This window comes from Macaca nemestrina, chromosome 1 (genome assembly GCF_043159975.1).
Source record: "Macaca nemestrina isolate mMacNem1 chromosome 1, mMacNem.hap1, whole genome shotgun sequence".
In the NCBI taxonomy this organism is placed as follows: Eukaryota; Metazoa; Chordata; class Mammalia; order Primates; family Cercopithecidae; genus Macaca; species Macaca nemestrina.
The window spans coordinates 214,338,964-214,355,673 of NC_092125.1; the positions used below are offsets into that span (position 1 = coordinate 214,338,964).

General features: G+C 51.9%; 1 protein-coding gene across 3 annotated transcripts in view; it reads left to right on the forward strand.

Moving 5' to 3' along the window:
* Nucleotides 1-16,710, forward strand: part of LOC105483105 (transmembrane and coiled-coil domains 4) — a 122,464-nt gene extending 105,754 nt beyond the window's left edge. For all 3 annotated transcript variants that reach the window (XM_011743751.3, XM_011743752.3, XM_011743753.3), the window contains exons 14-15: nt 3,543-3,660; nt 15,061-16,710. In XM_011743751.3, coding sequence (XP_011742053.2) covers nt 3,543-3,660; nt 15,061-15,465 — 523 coding nt within the window. In that variant the 3' untranslated portion in view covers nt 15,466-16,710. The remainder of the gene's footprint in view (nt 1-3,542; nt 3,661-15,060) is intronic.

Here is a 16,710-nt window from a genome sequence, read left to right on the forward strand (position 1 = left end):
AGCATTGCCCTGAGGACCTGGGAGAGAGTGGCAGTGAGTTCCCGGTTCAGCTCAGGATACAGGGATGACTAAGGCACATGCCTGCCCTCAGGGAGCTCTCTGCTTTTCTAGAAAAGGGGAAACACAGGAGGATGTGTGGCAAACATCATAAAAGGAACAAGTACCAGGCACACAAGGGGTGAATGATTAATCGTTTCGGATGGAGGATGGGCGCAGTGGCTCGCACCTATAATTCCTGCACCTTGGGAGGCCAAGGCAGAAGGATCGCTTGAGCCCAGGAAGGAGTTCAAGACCAGCCTGAAAACATGGCAAAACCTGTCTCTACAAGAAAATACAAAAATTAGCCAGGCATGGTGGCGCACACCTGTAGTCCCAGCTACTTGGGAAGCTGAGGTAGGAGGATGGCTTGACCCTGGAGGCAGAGGTTGCAGTGAGCCAAGATCGTGCGACTGCACTCCAGCCTGGGCAACAGATCAAGACTATGTCTCAAAAAAAAAAAAAAAAAAATACAAAAGTTAACCATGCATGGTGGCTCCTGTAGTCCCAGCTACTTGGGAGGCTGAGGTGGGAGGATGGCTTGACCCTAGGAGGCAGAGGCTGCAGTGAGCCAAGATCGTGCCACTGCACTCCAGCCTGGGCAACAGAGCGATACTATGTCTCAAAAACAAAAACAAACAAACAAAAAATACAAAAATTAGCCAGGCATGGTGGTGCACACCTGTAGCCCCAGCTACTTGGTAGCCTGAAGTGGGAGGATGGCTTGAGCCCAGGAGGCAGAGGCTGTAATGAACCAAGATCGTGCCACTGCACTCCAGCCTGAGAAACAGAGTTAAGACCCTGTCTCAAAACATACATATATATAGTAGTGGGTGGAGAGGCCCAGGGACACTCCCTAGAGGAGGGGATGTCCAAGGTGAATCTTGAAAGAATGGATATAGGAACCCATCAGAGACTGGAAGCACAGACTGAGCTGGAGAGAGGCGGCACAGCACACACAGGTCCAGCGCAGGCACTAATAGTCATGACTGAGGCTCCCTGAGCACCTGTGTGTACATGTCCCGCCTCAGTTAATGCTCCCACCAATGCTGTGAGCTAAGATACCCTGAGGAGGCTGAGGCTCGGAAAGGTCAAGCAACCTGTCCAAGGTCACACAGCTCATAATTGACAAGGCAGGAATTGAACCTGGCTCTGTGTGGTCCAGAGCTGGGTGGAGAAGGTCTTGAATGCCAGTGAAGGCCCGTGGTTTGCTCAGCGCAGCAAGAGGGTACAGAACCTTCTAATCTGTGTTCCTGCTCTGCCCCTACGTGTGTGTAAATACATGTAATTCACATTTTAACTACAATGTCGTCGTAATTACAACAGAAATAATTTTGGAGGAATGATGTTGTCTTTGCTCATTTACACCCAGCGGTATTGGAAACATTTCCCGACCATCCTCATATCCAGTATTTGATGCACTGGATTCTTACGAATAGTTCAATAAAACAGCTTGAATGGATCTCCCTTTTCTCCCTCTAGCCATCCTTTTTTGTTTGTTTGTTTGTTTGTTTTTCGGGACAAGGTCTCACTCTGTTGCCCAGGCTGAAGTGCAGTGGCACAACCAGGGCTTACTGCAGCCTCAACTGCCTTAGGCTTAGATGATCCTCCTGCCTCAGCCTCCCAAGTAGCTGGGACCGTAGGCACACACCACCACACCTAGCTAATTTTTGTGTGTTTTGTAGAGATGGGGTCTCCCTATGTTGCCGAGGCTGGTCTCAAATGCCTGGGCCCAAGCAATCCTCCCACCTCAACCTCCCAAAGTGCTGGGATTACAGGCGTGAGCCACTGCCCCCTGCAACCATCCATTCTTAGACAGTGCTTCTTGGGCCCTCAATATTAAGATAATCATCAGGACCTGAAAGCATTGGTCTCTGGGAGAGACTGAAGGAATTTTCTAGATGAGAAAGCCCAGAGGCAATGGAGAGCCATGGTCTGCTTCTGAGGGAGCACAGTGGTGAGATGGGTGTTTTAGGAAGACTCCAGTGGCTCAAGGTAGGTGAGGCCAGGAGCAGGGAGTGGGGTGAGGAGGCTGTTGCATTCATCCGTGGGGCGGGGAGGGAGGATTGCCTACTCTCAGGGCTGGACCACAAGGGACAGGTATTGGAGGGGAGAGGGGAGGAAGAACTGGGAGGACTGATACGTTGGCCATAGGGAAGAGGCACCCAAGACATTGGTTTCTACTTGAAGGACTGGGCAGATGACAGTGGGGAAGGAGTTAGGGATGGATGAGCTCCCTTCAGGACACAGCAGGAGAGTCTGTAGAGGACTCCTCAACTCAGGGACTCAGTCCTCCTGGGGGTCTTCAGGGTGGTACCCACTCACCAACCCACGTGCTCAGAGACCACAGAGGGTCAGAACTTTGAGGAACCCAGAGAGCACCACCACACCCTGTGTCCCAGACAGGTGGGGGACTTGCCTATGGTCACACAGCAGGGCACATAGACAGGGCCGCCAGGACTCCAGCCCCGGCCTCCTATCTCTCAGCCGTTCTTACCCCCCTGCAGTGAGGGGGGGCCTTCTTTAAGATGAACACGTGTGCAAAAATAACGCCATGCAAACCAGAGTCAGAATTAGTCCACATAGAAGACAGCAGGATGGGCTGAGTTGGATCCGAGTCTGGGGTGCAGAGGGGAGAACAGAAGCTTGCCTGTGCAGAGACTTGCTGGGTGGCAAGGCCCAAGGGCATGGCTCTGGGATGGCCCAGCTGCATCCCAAGACAGTTCAGGGCTTTGCAAGGGAAGGCTGCCTCAGGGGTCCCTGAGACCGTGTCCTCTGTAGACAGTACTCATTGCACCTGAAGCAACGGGCAGCAGAGGGTCCAAGGTCATTTCTTCTGGATAGTGTAGGGGCAGTGTTTGGCTGGGGCCAGGTTCACAGAGTGGGGTCACAGCACCCCTGAAAATAAAGGAATGTTCCCGGCGCTGTGACTGCCTGGACAACCACCCTCGCCTCCTCTGCTGCCTGAGGGCAGGGAGAAGCTGCAGCCTGGGCTGAGCCTGTCCTGGGAAGGCCAACCTGGTCCCTCCAGCTCACCTAGACCCCAGAGCTCCTCCCCTCCTCACAGGCAGACCTTCTCTGCCTTTCTTTTTCCAGGGAGCCCTGACAAGCCACCTTTCCCGAGCTGGGAATAGCTCTCCTGAGCCACATGCTGACTTTTTGAGAACTTTATCCAGATTCCTCATTCATTCAGCAGATATTCCTCTATTGCATGCCAGACACTGTTCTTAGCTCTGGAGACCCAGCTGTAAACAAAGCAGACAGCCTTCAAAGAGCTACCTGGTGCTTGTGCATAGCCCTGCACACCATGCCTGGCACCCAGGCCAGGCTCCAGAAGCATCAGCTGTGGCTGCTTCCTCTTCCATCTCCACCGTGCCATCAGGGACCCTGTTTTCCCGCAGAAGCTCCAGTCCCACTCTGCTTCCCAGGAGGCAGCCTGGCCCGTCCTGTCCTCGGGCTGTCCAAGGCTGGTGCTAACGTTCACATGCTTCTCTGCCCTCCCGCAGAGGAGACTGGCTGCTGAGTTTCGTGTACCGCACGTCCTCGGTGCAGCTCCGTGTCGCCGGCCTACAGCCCGTGCTGCTGCAGGACAGGAGGGTGGAGAATGTGGACTTGACCTCTGTGGTGAGTGTTGGCCTGTCCTTCCTGGGGCTTTGCATTTGCTTAGGTGCTCCAGCCCAGCCACCCCTGTCCCCTGAAGACAGTGGCCCCAACCTGTTCCATGCCACAGGAGATAGAGCATAAGAATTTATTTGGAGCCAGGTGCAGTGGCTCATGCCTGTAATCCCGGCACTTTGGGAAGCCCAGGAGGGCAGATCCCTTGAGCCCAGGAATTCGAGACCAGCCTGGGCAACATATCAAAACCCCATTTCTATAAAATTTTTTAAAATTAGCTGGGCATGGTGGTGTGCGCCTGTAGTCCCAGCTTCTCGGGAGGCTGAGGTGGAAGGATCACTTGAGCCTAGGAGATCGAGGCTGCAGGGAGCCGTGATCGTGCCATTGTATTGCAACCTGGGCGTCAGAGCACAGCCCTGTCTCTAAAAAGCAAAAACACACACAGATATACAACTAGCAATTAACAGGACCAGGATTGGATTTGAACCTCCAGAACCCTCACTCTTGCTCCTGTATTACTGCTGTTCCCCACTCCTGAGTACCCCCCTCCATCCAGGGCTCCCCAACAACCCCATCTCAGCTCACTAGTCAGGACTGTATGTTTCTGCGAGAAGCAGCTAGAGCAAGCAGAGGACACAGGTAGAGGGCTTTAGGCTAGACCAAAAGCAGAAGCAGCTGCCTACCAGGCTGTGGAAGGATGGGATGCAGAGCAGGACATCTGGGGAATGTCTTTAAAATGCAGAGCCCAGGGCCCCACTGCCCAAAACTTCTACATCACCTCTAGGGGCAGAGCCATGAGTCCACATTTTAAACCTACTCCCTGAGGGTTCCCATGCAGCTAAAACTAGGCTGGGGTGCAGGGGCAGATCGTCAGAAAGAATTCTTACAGGGAATGGGGTGAGAGGGCACCTGCTGGGCAGCCACGCAAGCCCAACTTGAATTTCTTTTCTTTTTTTTATCTTTCTTTCTTTTTTTTTTTTTTTTTTTTTTTTTAGCTGAGGTCTCACTCTGTTGCCCAGGCAGGAGTGCAGTGGCTTGATCTCGGCTCACTGCAACCTCCGCCTTCTGGGCTCAAGCAATCCTCCCACCTGAACCTCTCTAGTAGCTGGGAATACAGGCACGCATCACCACACTTGGCTAATTTTTGTATTGTCAGTAGAGACAGGGTTTCACCATGTTGGCCAGGCTGGTCTTGAACTCCTGACCACAGATGATCCATCCGCCTCAGCCTCTCAAAGTACTGGGATTACAAGTGTGAATCACTGTACCTGGCCTCTTTTCTTTTCCTTTTTTTTTTTTTTTTTCTTCTTTTGGGACGGAGCCTCACCCTGTCACCGAGGCTGGAGTGCAATGGCACGATTTTGGCTCACTGCAACCTCTGCCTTCTGGGTTCAAGTGATTCTCCTGCCTCAGCCTCCCTAGTAGCTTGGATTACAGGTGCCCACCAGTACACCTGGCTAAGTTTTGTATTTTTAGTAGAAATGGGGTTTCACCATGTTAGTCAGGCTGGTCTTGAACTCCTGACCTCAGGTGATCTGCCTGCATCAACTTCCCAAAGTGCTGAGATGACAGGCGTGAGTCACCGCATCCAGCCGTTTTGTTTGTTTGTTTGTTTGTTTGTTTTTTGAGATGGGGTCTTGCTCTGTTGCCCAGGCTGGAGTGCAGTGTTGCAATCACAGCTCACTGCAACCTCTGCCTCCCAGGCTCAGGTGATCCTCCTGCCCCAGCCTCCTGAGTAGCTGGGACCACAGGTGTACACCACCACATCTAGCTAATTTTTTGTATCTTTGGTAGAAACGAGATTTCACCATGTTGTCCCGGCTGGTTTTGAACTCCTGAGCTCAAGCAATCGACCTACCTTGGCCTCCCAGAGTGCTGGGATTACAGGCGTGAGCCACTGCGCCCAAACAGCTTGAGTTTTTTTAGACTTGAAAGAACCTCGTTCACCTGCCACATGCTATCCTAGGGAGTTAATAGCTTCCCGTGTGGACACTCACGCTATGCCCAGCTCTGCCCTAAGCCTTTTATTTATTTATTTATATTTTTGAGATGGAGTTTCACTCTTGTCTCCCAGGCTGGAGTGCAATGGCGTGATGTTGGCTCACTGCAGCCTCTGCCTCTCAAGTTTAAGCGATTCTCCTGCCTCAGCCTCTCTAATAGCTGGGATTACAGGTGCCCCCCCACCACGCCCAGCTAATTTTTTTTGTTTGTTTGGTTGGTTTTTTTTTTTTGTATTTTTAATAGAGATGAGGTTTCGTCATGTTAGTCAGGCTGTTCTCGAACTCCTGACCTCAGGTGATCTGCCCACCTTGGCCTCCCAAAGTGCTGGGGTTACAGGCATGAGCCACCGCACCCAGCCTGCCCTAAGCCTTTTACAGACATTACTGTCCCCATTGTGCAGACAAGGTCACTGAGGCTTACAGACATTCCAGGGTCACACCACTGAAACATAGCAAAGCAGGACTCAAACCCAGGTCTGAAGCCAGTAGTTGTAGCCCTAGCCCAGGTAGGTATGAGAAATAGTGGTAGATGTGTCCCACAGGGGGAAGGGCAAAGAGGGGTTGGCAGTGGGCAGGAATAAGCTGTAACTACAAGCACAAGCCAACTTCAGCCAGTAAAAACCTTTGCAATGTCAGGGGACCCTGAGAACAAAATCTCTGGTTTCTAGTTATTATGTTGTTGGCTGCCATTTATCAAATGCCAAGTGCTTCCCAAGTGTAACCCAGTGTATTAGTCCGTTTTCACACTGCTGATAAAGACATACCCAAGATTGGGTAATTTATAAAGAAAAAGAGGTTTAATGGACTCAATTTCACATGGCTGGGGAGGCCTCACAATCATGGCAGAAGGCAAAAGGCACGTCTTCCATGGTGGCAGGCAAGAGAGAATGAGAACCAAGTGAAAGGGGTTTCCCCTTATAAAACCATCAGCTCTCAGGAGACGTATTCACTACCCCGAGAACAGTATGGGGGAAACCACCCCCAAGATTCGGTTATCTCCCACTGGGTCCCTCCCACAACACATGGGATTTATGGGAGTACAATTCAAGATGAGATTGGGGTGGGGACACAGCTAAACTAAACCATATCACCCAGTTTCCACTAATGGTCGTTTGAGCAGCTCCTTCCTGCAGACAGACTAGACTTCTTTCTGGGCATCTAAAAATTCCCTGGCTTGAGGGGCACTCTGGCTTCCCCATTCAGCATCAGCAGCTGCCTGTTCTGACCACTCTACCACTGTGTCTCAATGGCCGATGAAGCTAGGCCCCACACCCATCCCTGCCACCACAGTGTGGCTCACACTGGGCTGCATGTATTTTGAGACTTGACTGAGCCTTTGATAACATGGGGGAATTCTTGCACAAAAAAACAAAATCCGAGCTTCACCAAGTGCTGCTGTCCATGAAGTCTGTCGGCCGTGTCCCTGCCCAGAGGTCACCCAGGCCTCTCACCTGGCCTGACACCAGGTCACTGGGGCCAATTCATTCTCACTTGTGTCTTCACCCCTAAACTCCCAGGGCCCTGAGACACAATTCCTAACCCACCAGAGGATCACAAATGAAGCCACCCTGTGCCTTCCTAACTGGGAGCTTTAGGGACTGGGGTAGAATAAGAGGCATTTCTAGACTCATCCATTTATGAAACTGGTTGCTCCTGGTTAAAGAGTCTTCACAGGGGCCAGGCGCGGTGGCTCATGCCTGTAATCCCAGCACTTTGGGAGGCCGAGGCGGACAGATCACCAGGTCAGGAGATCAAGACCATCCTGGCTAACATGGTAAAACCCCATCTCTACTAAAAATACAAAAAATTAGCCAGGCATGGTGGCGGGCACCTGTAGTCCCAGCTACTCGGGAGGCTGAGGCAGGAGAATGGCATGAACCCGGGAGGCAGAGCTTGCAGTGAGCCAAGATGACACCGCTGCACTCCAGCCTGGATGACAGAGTGAGACTCTGTTTCAAAAAAAAAAAAAAAAAGAGTCTTCACAGATAGACTTGGCTCACATTCTGTAAACCTCACAACTCCCTAGAGGAGGTATTAAGCATCCCCAGATCACAGATTGGGAAACTGAGACCTGGGAGCATGGAGTCATAGCCAGAGTTGTAGGTCTAGGTTCTGAATCCAGGTTGGAAGCTGTGCTGCCCACTTCCCTGTGGGAATGAGGTAAGCTGAGTCACAAGGCCAGCAAACCACAGTGACAAGAATTTTCTCTCGGCCCCTTTGTCACACTTGTAGCAGGAGCACCCCGTATACTCAGTCTGCCACACTCAGCCCCTTGCGGGAGGAAGCACATGAACGAGCAAGTATAGGGTCTGGCTGACCACTCCAAACGCGACACAGGAGCAAGCTCCATGCAGGGCCTGTGGCCAGACCAGGCGTGTTGCCTCGAGTGGAACATGGCAGCACCCAGGCAGGGGTACCTGTGACCCCGAAGCCCTAGAGGGGGCGTTAGTGTGCTAATTAGCTGTTTTAGTTCCACCATCGACAGCCCAATGGACGGTGGCGTGTTCACAGCTCAGCTGGCCCCTGGCCGCATTGCGTGGGGCAGCTGCCCTCCACTGGTGAGGGCAAAAGGCCAGTGTGACGGCCTTTCTGGGTACCCGCGCTTGGTGGATCCCGAGCTCTTGTCCAGCGTCCAAGAAGAATGAGGATACGCTGACAATTGAAGAGTGAGCAAGATGGGGAGTTTTATTGAGTGATGAAACAGCTTTCCACAGACAGGGGATGTGGGGGTGGTTCCCCTACCCAAAGGCAGGAAAGCCCCCACAGTGTGGCTGAATCCAGGGCTTTTATGTGCTCAGAATAGGGGAAGGGTGGGCAAAAAGGAACAGAAGTTCTCACTCTGGGTCGCGGGTTTCATCTGGGACCAGCAGTCCAGTCTTTCAGCCTTCAGGCGGTTTTTTTGGTTTGAAGGTGGGGTTTCACCGGGGACCCGCCCTTATCTGCCTAGGCATTTGGCTGCCTCCTGTCACTATCAACAGGACTCAGACATGATGCCTCCTGACCCGTGTCCAGGGCTCTCTGTCCTATTCAAGGTGCCTGCACCCTGAATGGGGTGAAGGGGAGCAGGGACTTTGTACCTCAGCACCCCAGGAGTCTCCCTTTGCTAGAAGAATCAGAGATAAAAAGCACCTGCTGAAGAAAGTAGCTTTTAATGCTGCAAAGCCCTCACAAGATCTGATTTCTCCTGGGAATGGGATATGGTAGGAAGAGCACAGCCTTTGGCACCAGAGAGGCCTGGCTCTGCCACTGGTTTACTGGCTGTGTGACCTTGGGCCAGTTACTTAACCTCTCTGTGTCTCAGTGTCCTCATCTAGGAAATGGTGGAAATGCCTAACTTCCAGGGCAGCGCACGTAAGATGCTTGGCGCATAGTAGGCCCTCCTTTAATCCTAGTCCCTCCTGGCCTGCCCCTCCCACCACCCCGGGTTTGTTTGCCTCTGGGACCAGCAGCTTTGGAGACTCCACTCCTTCCTCAGACTGTCCTCGTGGCAGCTTCCCAGTTCCTGCCTAATAATAGCTCTTTATCACATTAGGAACACATCACAAAAAACAGTGCTTTCCTCTTCTGGGTAATTAGAGGTAATTAGCACTGCCTTTGTGCTGGCCTCCTGTTTTCCTTGAAAACCAGGGAGGTTTCATTACTGCTGTCGGGGAAAGTGCTGGCCGCCCTCTGCTCCCAACAGAGACCCACAGGACCTGTCTTCTCCCTGCTGGACCAAACACACAGCAGGGCCCTTTGTGATCACCCACTGGGCTGGCCCTGTTGCAGGCAGGGCGTATCTCTGGGGCTGCCCTCCTGCCCCTCAGTCAGTCCTCACAGGGACTGCGTTACAGTGGGTGGGGGATTTGCCACCCCAGGGACCAACTCCTGAGGCTTCTGGAGTGCAGAGAGCTGGCCCACGACAAGACTATTCATGTCCCAGAGGAAATGCCGGGTGGCCTAGAACTTAGCAAAGGCTTGGCACAAAGTAGATATTCGATAATAACCATGTGAGCCAACAGCTCACATGTTTTATGGGGATAAGTCATCTGATCCTCATAGAGGTCTGCATAGTGGTAGTAACCCATTGTACAGATGTGAAAACAGAGGCTGAAGGCGGTGCCACGGCATGTGAGTGGTAGAGCCGGATGAACCTGGGCTCTTAACCACTGCCTCGGTATTGCCCTCTTTCACACATCTCTGTAGCTTCTGGTAGTGACCTCTAACCCTGCACCAATAAGCCTGCTACATGTATTATCTTATCAGAACCACACAGCCAGCCCACGTGGTATAAGTCCCTTTATTAGCCTCATTTTATACATGAGGAAATTGAGGTCCAAGAAGCGAAAGAACATGGGCTTGGAAGGAGTCACTGGGGGAGGCAGAGGTGGGTGATGGCAGCCTCTGTTTGGGTAAGTTGGGGTGTCTTTTGAGGTAGGAAACAGGAAGGGCTGGGCCCCATTTGTACCTGCGGGGATCTGGTCACCCCCGAGCCCCCACGATGCACGGGGCTGGCTGTGGGGCACAGAGGTGAGGGAGAGGTGGTCTCTGCTTCCCTGCGCTCAGTTTATCAGGGAACGCAACCTCATGAAAATGTGATGATGACGGGTGATGAGTGCCGTCACAGGGTGTTCACAGAGGCCCCTGCCAGCACGGGAAGCCACGGAAGGCTTCTGCACGCCAGTCACATTCAGCATGTATCCAGGCGGCTGGCAGATTCAATCAAGAGAGCCTGGGAGATGGTCAGGGGCTGAATCTTCACACAGTATCGGCCACGCCAGAACTTTCTGGTGCTGAGAAGAGACTCTTTCCCGACCCGCCTCACCCCTCTTCTCTCATCTCTCCAGCTAACTGTAAAACCAGAGCTCTGCCCAGCAACTGCTCCCCTGGGTCTTTGCAGAGGGGTGGCTCAGGGACTAGGGTTGCCTGAGACCTAGACCAACTTGTAGTCAAGGAGGGTCAGAGCTGTGTGTTCTAGGACAGCACTCAGTGGAATTTCCATCTGGTATCAGCTGCAGCCAGTGGGTACGAACACCTCCCTTCCTGGCCTGTTTCTACCCAGCACTGGCACCAGCGCTCTACAACATTACAAAGGTCTAGGGAGGCAGTTCTTGTTTGTCCTTAGGAGGCAGTTATCACTTGTCCCTGTGGGTGTGAAGTTGCTGCTGGCTGGAATTCAGACGTGATGGCTGGAGCTTGAGCAGCCATCTTGGGCTCCCAAATGGATCAGCCCAGCTAACTCCCTACTCTCCATCTCCCACTTCTAGGAAACTAAGGTAAGGGAACTCATATTTACAGAGTACCTCCTGGGGTACCAGGCACTGTGCTTCATGGTTTGTGTTATTTCTTCCAGAAACTCCTTTAGGTAGGTATCACGAACTCAAAGTGCATAATGTCTCTTTAAAAGTGTTTGGAACAGGGCATGGTGGCTCATGCCTATAGTCCCAGCAATTTAGGAGGCTGAAGCAGGAGGATGGATCTCTTGAGCCCAGGAGTTTGAGACCAGCCTGGACAACATAAGAAGTCCCCATCTCTACATTTAAAATTTAAAAAGCCAGGTGCGGTGGCTCACACCTGTAATCCCAGCACTTTGGGAGGCCAAGGAGGGCAGATCACCTGAGGTTGGGAGTCTGAGACCAGCCTGGCCAACATGGTGAAATGCCGTCTTTACTAAAACTACAAAAATTAGCCAGGCATGGTGGTGCACATCTGTAATCCCAGCTACTTGGGAGGCTGAGGCACGCAAATAGCTTGAACCTGGGAGGCAGAGGTTGCAGTGAGCCAAGATCGTGGCCCTGCACTCCAGCCTGGGCAACACAGCAAGACTCTGTCTCAAAAAAAAAAAAAAAGAAAAAAAATTTTTAAAAGGAAAACTGTTTTGGATCATATAGGAACATAATATCAAAAGCTAGCATTCTCTGAGTTCCCATGAAGTGCTAGGCCCTTCAACTCCTTACAGCAATCGTTCAAGGTCATGACTCTCATTTTACAGATGAGGAAGCTGTGGTTCAGGAAATTGTGAGGACTGGCCCAGTTACTAGTAAGAGACAGAGCCAAGGCTGGCACCCCAGCTTCTCAGAGAGTCCAAACTTAGGTTCCTTCTCAGGCCCTGCAGCCACTAAACATGCGCCCTGCTGCAGAGGGGCACTGGGTCTGTCTCGACAACCACCCTGAGCCCAGGGCCCTAAAAGCCACTTAGATGTGTGGATACACGTGTGTGTATTTTCCCTGGAATCTGTTTAAAAGCATTCGTGAGGAAAAGAACGAGAGGTAGGCAGATTCTAGTGGTGAGAAAATAACAAAACTGTACAGGGAATTGTCTTTGCGTGTTTTTGAACAATCATTTGAATAACACAGTGTGATTTGTGATTCAAACGGAAATGCAGACGTTACCAGCAGTGCCCTTGTGCTGTTTTCTGAGATTCTCAGTAACAGCCTCCCTGGTATTTTTCCTGTCCTTGTTTTTTAAAAGAAAGCCTTCCCCTTCAGCCTTAAAGGAAAGTCCGGTCTCGTGCGCATCTTTGGCACTAAAGCAGGTCTCCTCGACTGACTGGGGAGAACGCAAGGCTCCATCTCAGGGGGCAGATCCAGACTGAGCAGCTTCTGCAGGCAGCATCTCAGGCTCAGCACCAGACTTTGCTGTCCATGCGCTGTGTGTCATTAAACAAACCGCCACCCCTCTCTGGGCTTTGCTGTCCTTCTCTGTAAACTGAGGATGATTTTTAACCTTCCTTCCTTCCCCAGCTGATTTTCTCTGAAGAGAACAGGATTTAGAAACAGGCCTGGATGGCCAGGCGCCGTGGCTCACGCCCGTATTCCCAGCACTTTGGGAGGCCAAGGCGGGCGGATCATGAGGTCAGGAGATCGAGACCATCCTGACTAACACAGTGAAACCCTGTCTCTACTAAAAGTACAAAAAAATTAGCTGGGCATGGGGGCGGGCGCCTGTAGTCCCAGCTACTCAGGAGGCTGAGACAGGAGAATGGCGTGAACCTAGGAGGCGGAGCTTGCAGTGAGCTGAGATCGCACCATTGCACTCCAGCCTGGGGGACAAGCGAGACTTCGTCTCAAAAAAAAAAAAAAAGAAAAGAAAAGAAAAGAAAAGAAAAAGGAAATAAAAGAAGGAAAGAGGCCTGGATTCAAATCCCAGACCTGCCACATTCTAGCTGTGTGACCTTGGGTAAGTCACTTTACCTCCCTGTGGCTCAATTTCATCTACAGTGAGCTGCCCACACCTAGCAAAGGAGTATATCCAGTAAGCTTATTTGCTGCAATGTATTAAGGACCTACTATGTGTCAGGCATTGTCCGTTATTACAGCTAGGCATCAGGCATTTCAATCACACGCCTACTTGACACTCACCAACATATCCCAACACAAAAATGGGATGGACATATGACTCTGACGAAGCGGGTGGCCATTTCTGAGTTCTTGGCCTTTGTCTTAGTTCAGATGCTGGCCCATATAACAGAGGCCCTGCTAATGTTTTGTGGTGTTTGTTTGTTTGTTTGTTTGTTTGTTTCTGGAGACAGGATCTTGCTCTGTCGTCCAAACTGGAGTGCAGTGGCACAGTCAGGGCTCACTGCAGCCTCCACCTCCCAGGCTCAAGCGATCCTCCCACCCCAGCCTACCTAGTCACTAGAATTACAGGCACACGCCACCACGCCCAGCTAATTTTTGTATTTTTCTGTAGAGACAGGGTTTCCCCATCTTGCCCAGGCTGGTCTCAAACTCCTGGGCTCAGGTGATTCTCCCACCTTGGCCTCACAAAGTGAGGATTATAGGGGTGAGCCACCGTGCCTGGCCTAATTGTCTTAAATACACAAGGGTTGATTCTGTCACATAAAAGAAATCAGAATAGGCCAGTTAGGGCTGATGTGCCACTCCACAGTCTTTAGGGACCAGATTTCCCTCATGCTGCTTGTTCTGCCTTCCTTTGTGGGCTGACTCATGGCCCAGGATGGCTGCTCAAGCTCTGGCCACCTCGTCTGAATTCCAGCCAGCAGGAAAGAGGACATGAGGGAAGAAGAGCACTCCTCCTCTTAAAGAGAATTCCAAGGAACACCACATCACACTATTGCTTCAACTCATGGGCCAAAACTAGTCACAGTGCTATTCTTAGCTTCAAGGAAGCCTGGGGAGTGTGCCCAGCTATAAATTTGAGTCCTTGTGACTAAAGAAACGGGAGAGTGAGTTGTAGCCAGCACCTTGCAGTCTATTCTGTAGCTTTCTTTCCAATTTGGGGACTTTTCCAGGGAAAATCCTCACAGCCAACCTCTGGTGAAACTATCCTGTGTTCCCCTTTTTACAGCGGAGGAAATTGAGAGCCAGAGGGGTACAGGGGCCTGACCAAGGTGTCACAGCTAGTGAGCAGCAGAGCCCTTCTGGGGTAGCCTAGAGCTGTAGGCATCGGCTGGGCACAGTGGCTCAGGCCTGTAATCCCAGCACTTTGGGAGGCTGAGGCAGCAGGATTTCTTGAGGCCAAGAGTTCAAGACCTGGGCAACATAGGAGACCCCATCTCTACAAAACATTTACAAATTAGCCAGGCATGGTAGCATGCATGTGTAATCCCAGCTACTCAGGAGGCTGAGGTGGGAGGATCACTAGAGCCCAGGAGGTCAAGGCTGTAGTGAGCTATGGTTGTACCACTGCACTCCAGCCTGGAGGAGAGAACCCATCTCTCTCTCTCTCTCTCTCTCTCTCTCTCTCTCTGACTCTCTCTTTCTCTTCATTTTTCTTTTTTCTCATGCTATTTTGACAAAAAGCCCATCCCTAAAAAAAAAAAAAAAAAAAAAAAGGCTGCCGGGCACAGTGACTCAGGCCTGTAATCCCAACACTTTGGGAGGCTAAGGCCGGTGGATCACTTGAGGCCAGGAGTTCGAGACCAGCCTGGCCAACATGGCAAAACCCCTTCTCTACTAAAGATACAAAAAATTACTGGCATGGTGGCACACGCCTATAATCCCAGCTACTCAGGAGGCTGAGGCAGCAAGATCGCTTGAACCCAGGAGGTGTAGGTTGCAGTGAGCCAAGATTGCGCCACGGTACTCCAGCCTGGGCAACAGAGCAAGACCCTGTCTCAAAAAAAAAAAAAAAAAAAAAAAAAAAAAAAAAAGCTTCAAGCAAAGAATGAGAGCTTCTACACCACCTTTCTGTTTATCAGGAGATTCCTTCCTGCCCCCAAAGGATCCAGATTTTTTAGAGAAACATCCTTCATCTTTATTTAATAAATTCTAAAACAGCAGTGAACATAGAGCCTTCCCACCCACTCTGGATTTGAGAGCCACTGAGGAATGGAGTCATGGGTTTGGTGACTGGTTGGCTGTGGATGCTCAGGGCAACGCTGAGACCCAGAAGTTTGGCTGGAGGTCCCTGGGGAGGGCTGGGCTCCACACACCCACCGTGATGCTCACTCACTGTCTCCTGCAGGTCAGCGGCCACCTGGACTATGCCAAGCAGATGGACGCCATCCTGAAGGCTGTGGGCATCCGTACCAAGCCAGGCTGGGATGAGAAGGGGCTCTTGCTGGCCCCAGGCTGCCTGCCCCCCGAGGAGCCTCGCCAGGCAGCAGCTGCCGCCTCATCAGGAGATATTCCCCACCACGTTGGGCAAACCCAGGGTCCCACATCCGGAGACACCTCCAAATTGGCCATGTCCACAGACCCCAGCCAAGCCCAGGTGCAGGCAGGGCTGGACCAATCTGAAGGGGCCTCCCTTCCTGCTGCTGCCAGCCCTGAAAGCACCCCCATCTGCAGCCATGGCACGGACCCCAACCCACTGGGCTGCCCCGATTGTGCCTGCAAGACCCAGGGCCCCAGCCCGGGGCTGGACTGACCACAGCAGGGGGCCTGAGCCATCCTTCCCAATCGCTGTATGCAACTCGCTCTCATACCCTTGGGTTCCTCCCAGGAGCTCTGGGGGTGCGGAATTTCCATCGGTCTCTTTCCTAAACTGAAGGAATGAGGACTGAAAGGGAAAGGAAATGGAAGGAAGGAGAATTTGGAAGAGAGAACACGCCCACCCTGGGGAAGCTGCCTATCCCCAGGGAAACCCCACCAGGGAGCAGCCGCCCCCTCATCAGAGACCTGCAGAGTCAACCAAGCACGGGTTAGAGCCCCAGAACTGGGAGCCAGCTGTGGGCTTTCTGTGCTTCCTCTCATAGCTTTGGAGTCTGGCTGCCCATCAGGAGGTCCCAGGGGCTCTCTGGGACCTGAGGCTCCCACACCACCTCTCCCCTGGCCTCAGTAAAACCAGGTGTATGCCTGCTCTTCCATCCACACTCCAGGGCTGCCCACCAGCTGACAGCCACCATCAACTGGCAGTAACCGAGCAGGCGCAGGTACAAAGAGGGCGGCTCACTCCTGCTCTTAGGAGATCCAATCAGATCTGCCCTGTACAGCCATGCAGGCTGTGCACTGCACAACTCCAGGGACATTAGTCACACAGATGCAATGTGAGTGTGCTCCCCCATCACGCAACATCTGGACATAACTAACAGAGCATGGTGAATACGTGCTGAATTGCTTTCGGTAAGGCTGTGAGCTAGGCCTGGGGACAAGAATGAATTTTACATGGAAAGAATTTCCTGTAGCAGGAACAGAGAGGATAACAACAGCAATAAATAACAATAAGAAGCTACCACTTCTTGAGCATGTACCACATACCAAGTAGTTGCCTGGGATGTGTCAGTTGCCCTTCACAGCAATCCTATGAGGTAGGGACTATTATTATCTTCATTTGATATTTGGGGAAACTGAGGCTCAGAGAGATCAGGTAACCTGCCGAAGGCCGAACAGCTGGTTAGTGATGGAGCCAAGTTCCAGGCCCCTGTATGTCAGACTCCAGTGCCCAAGCCCCAAGCCACTGGGTCTGCATCCGTGAGAGCCTTCCTCTTTGTTCCTCCCACAGTACCTGAATGACAGGGCCAGAGATAATGCACTCCCGTTGTGCAGATGGGGAAATCAAGGCCCAGGCAGAGGAAGAATTGACAAGCTCTGGGGGAGGTGGGAGGAGGGCAGCAGAAATTAAGTTGTAGAACATAGGAGCCAGATCACTGCTCAAGTGCATGTGTATTCATTT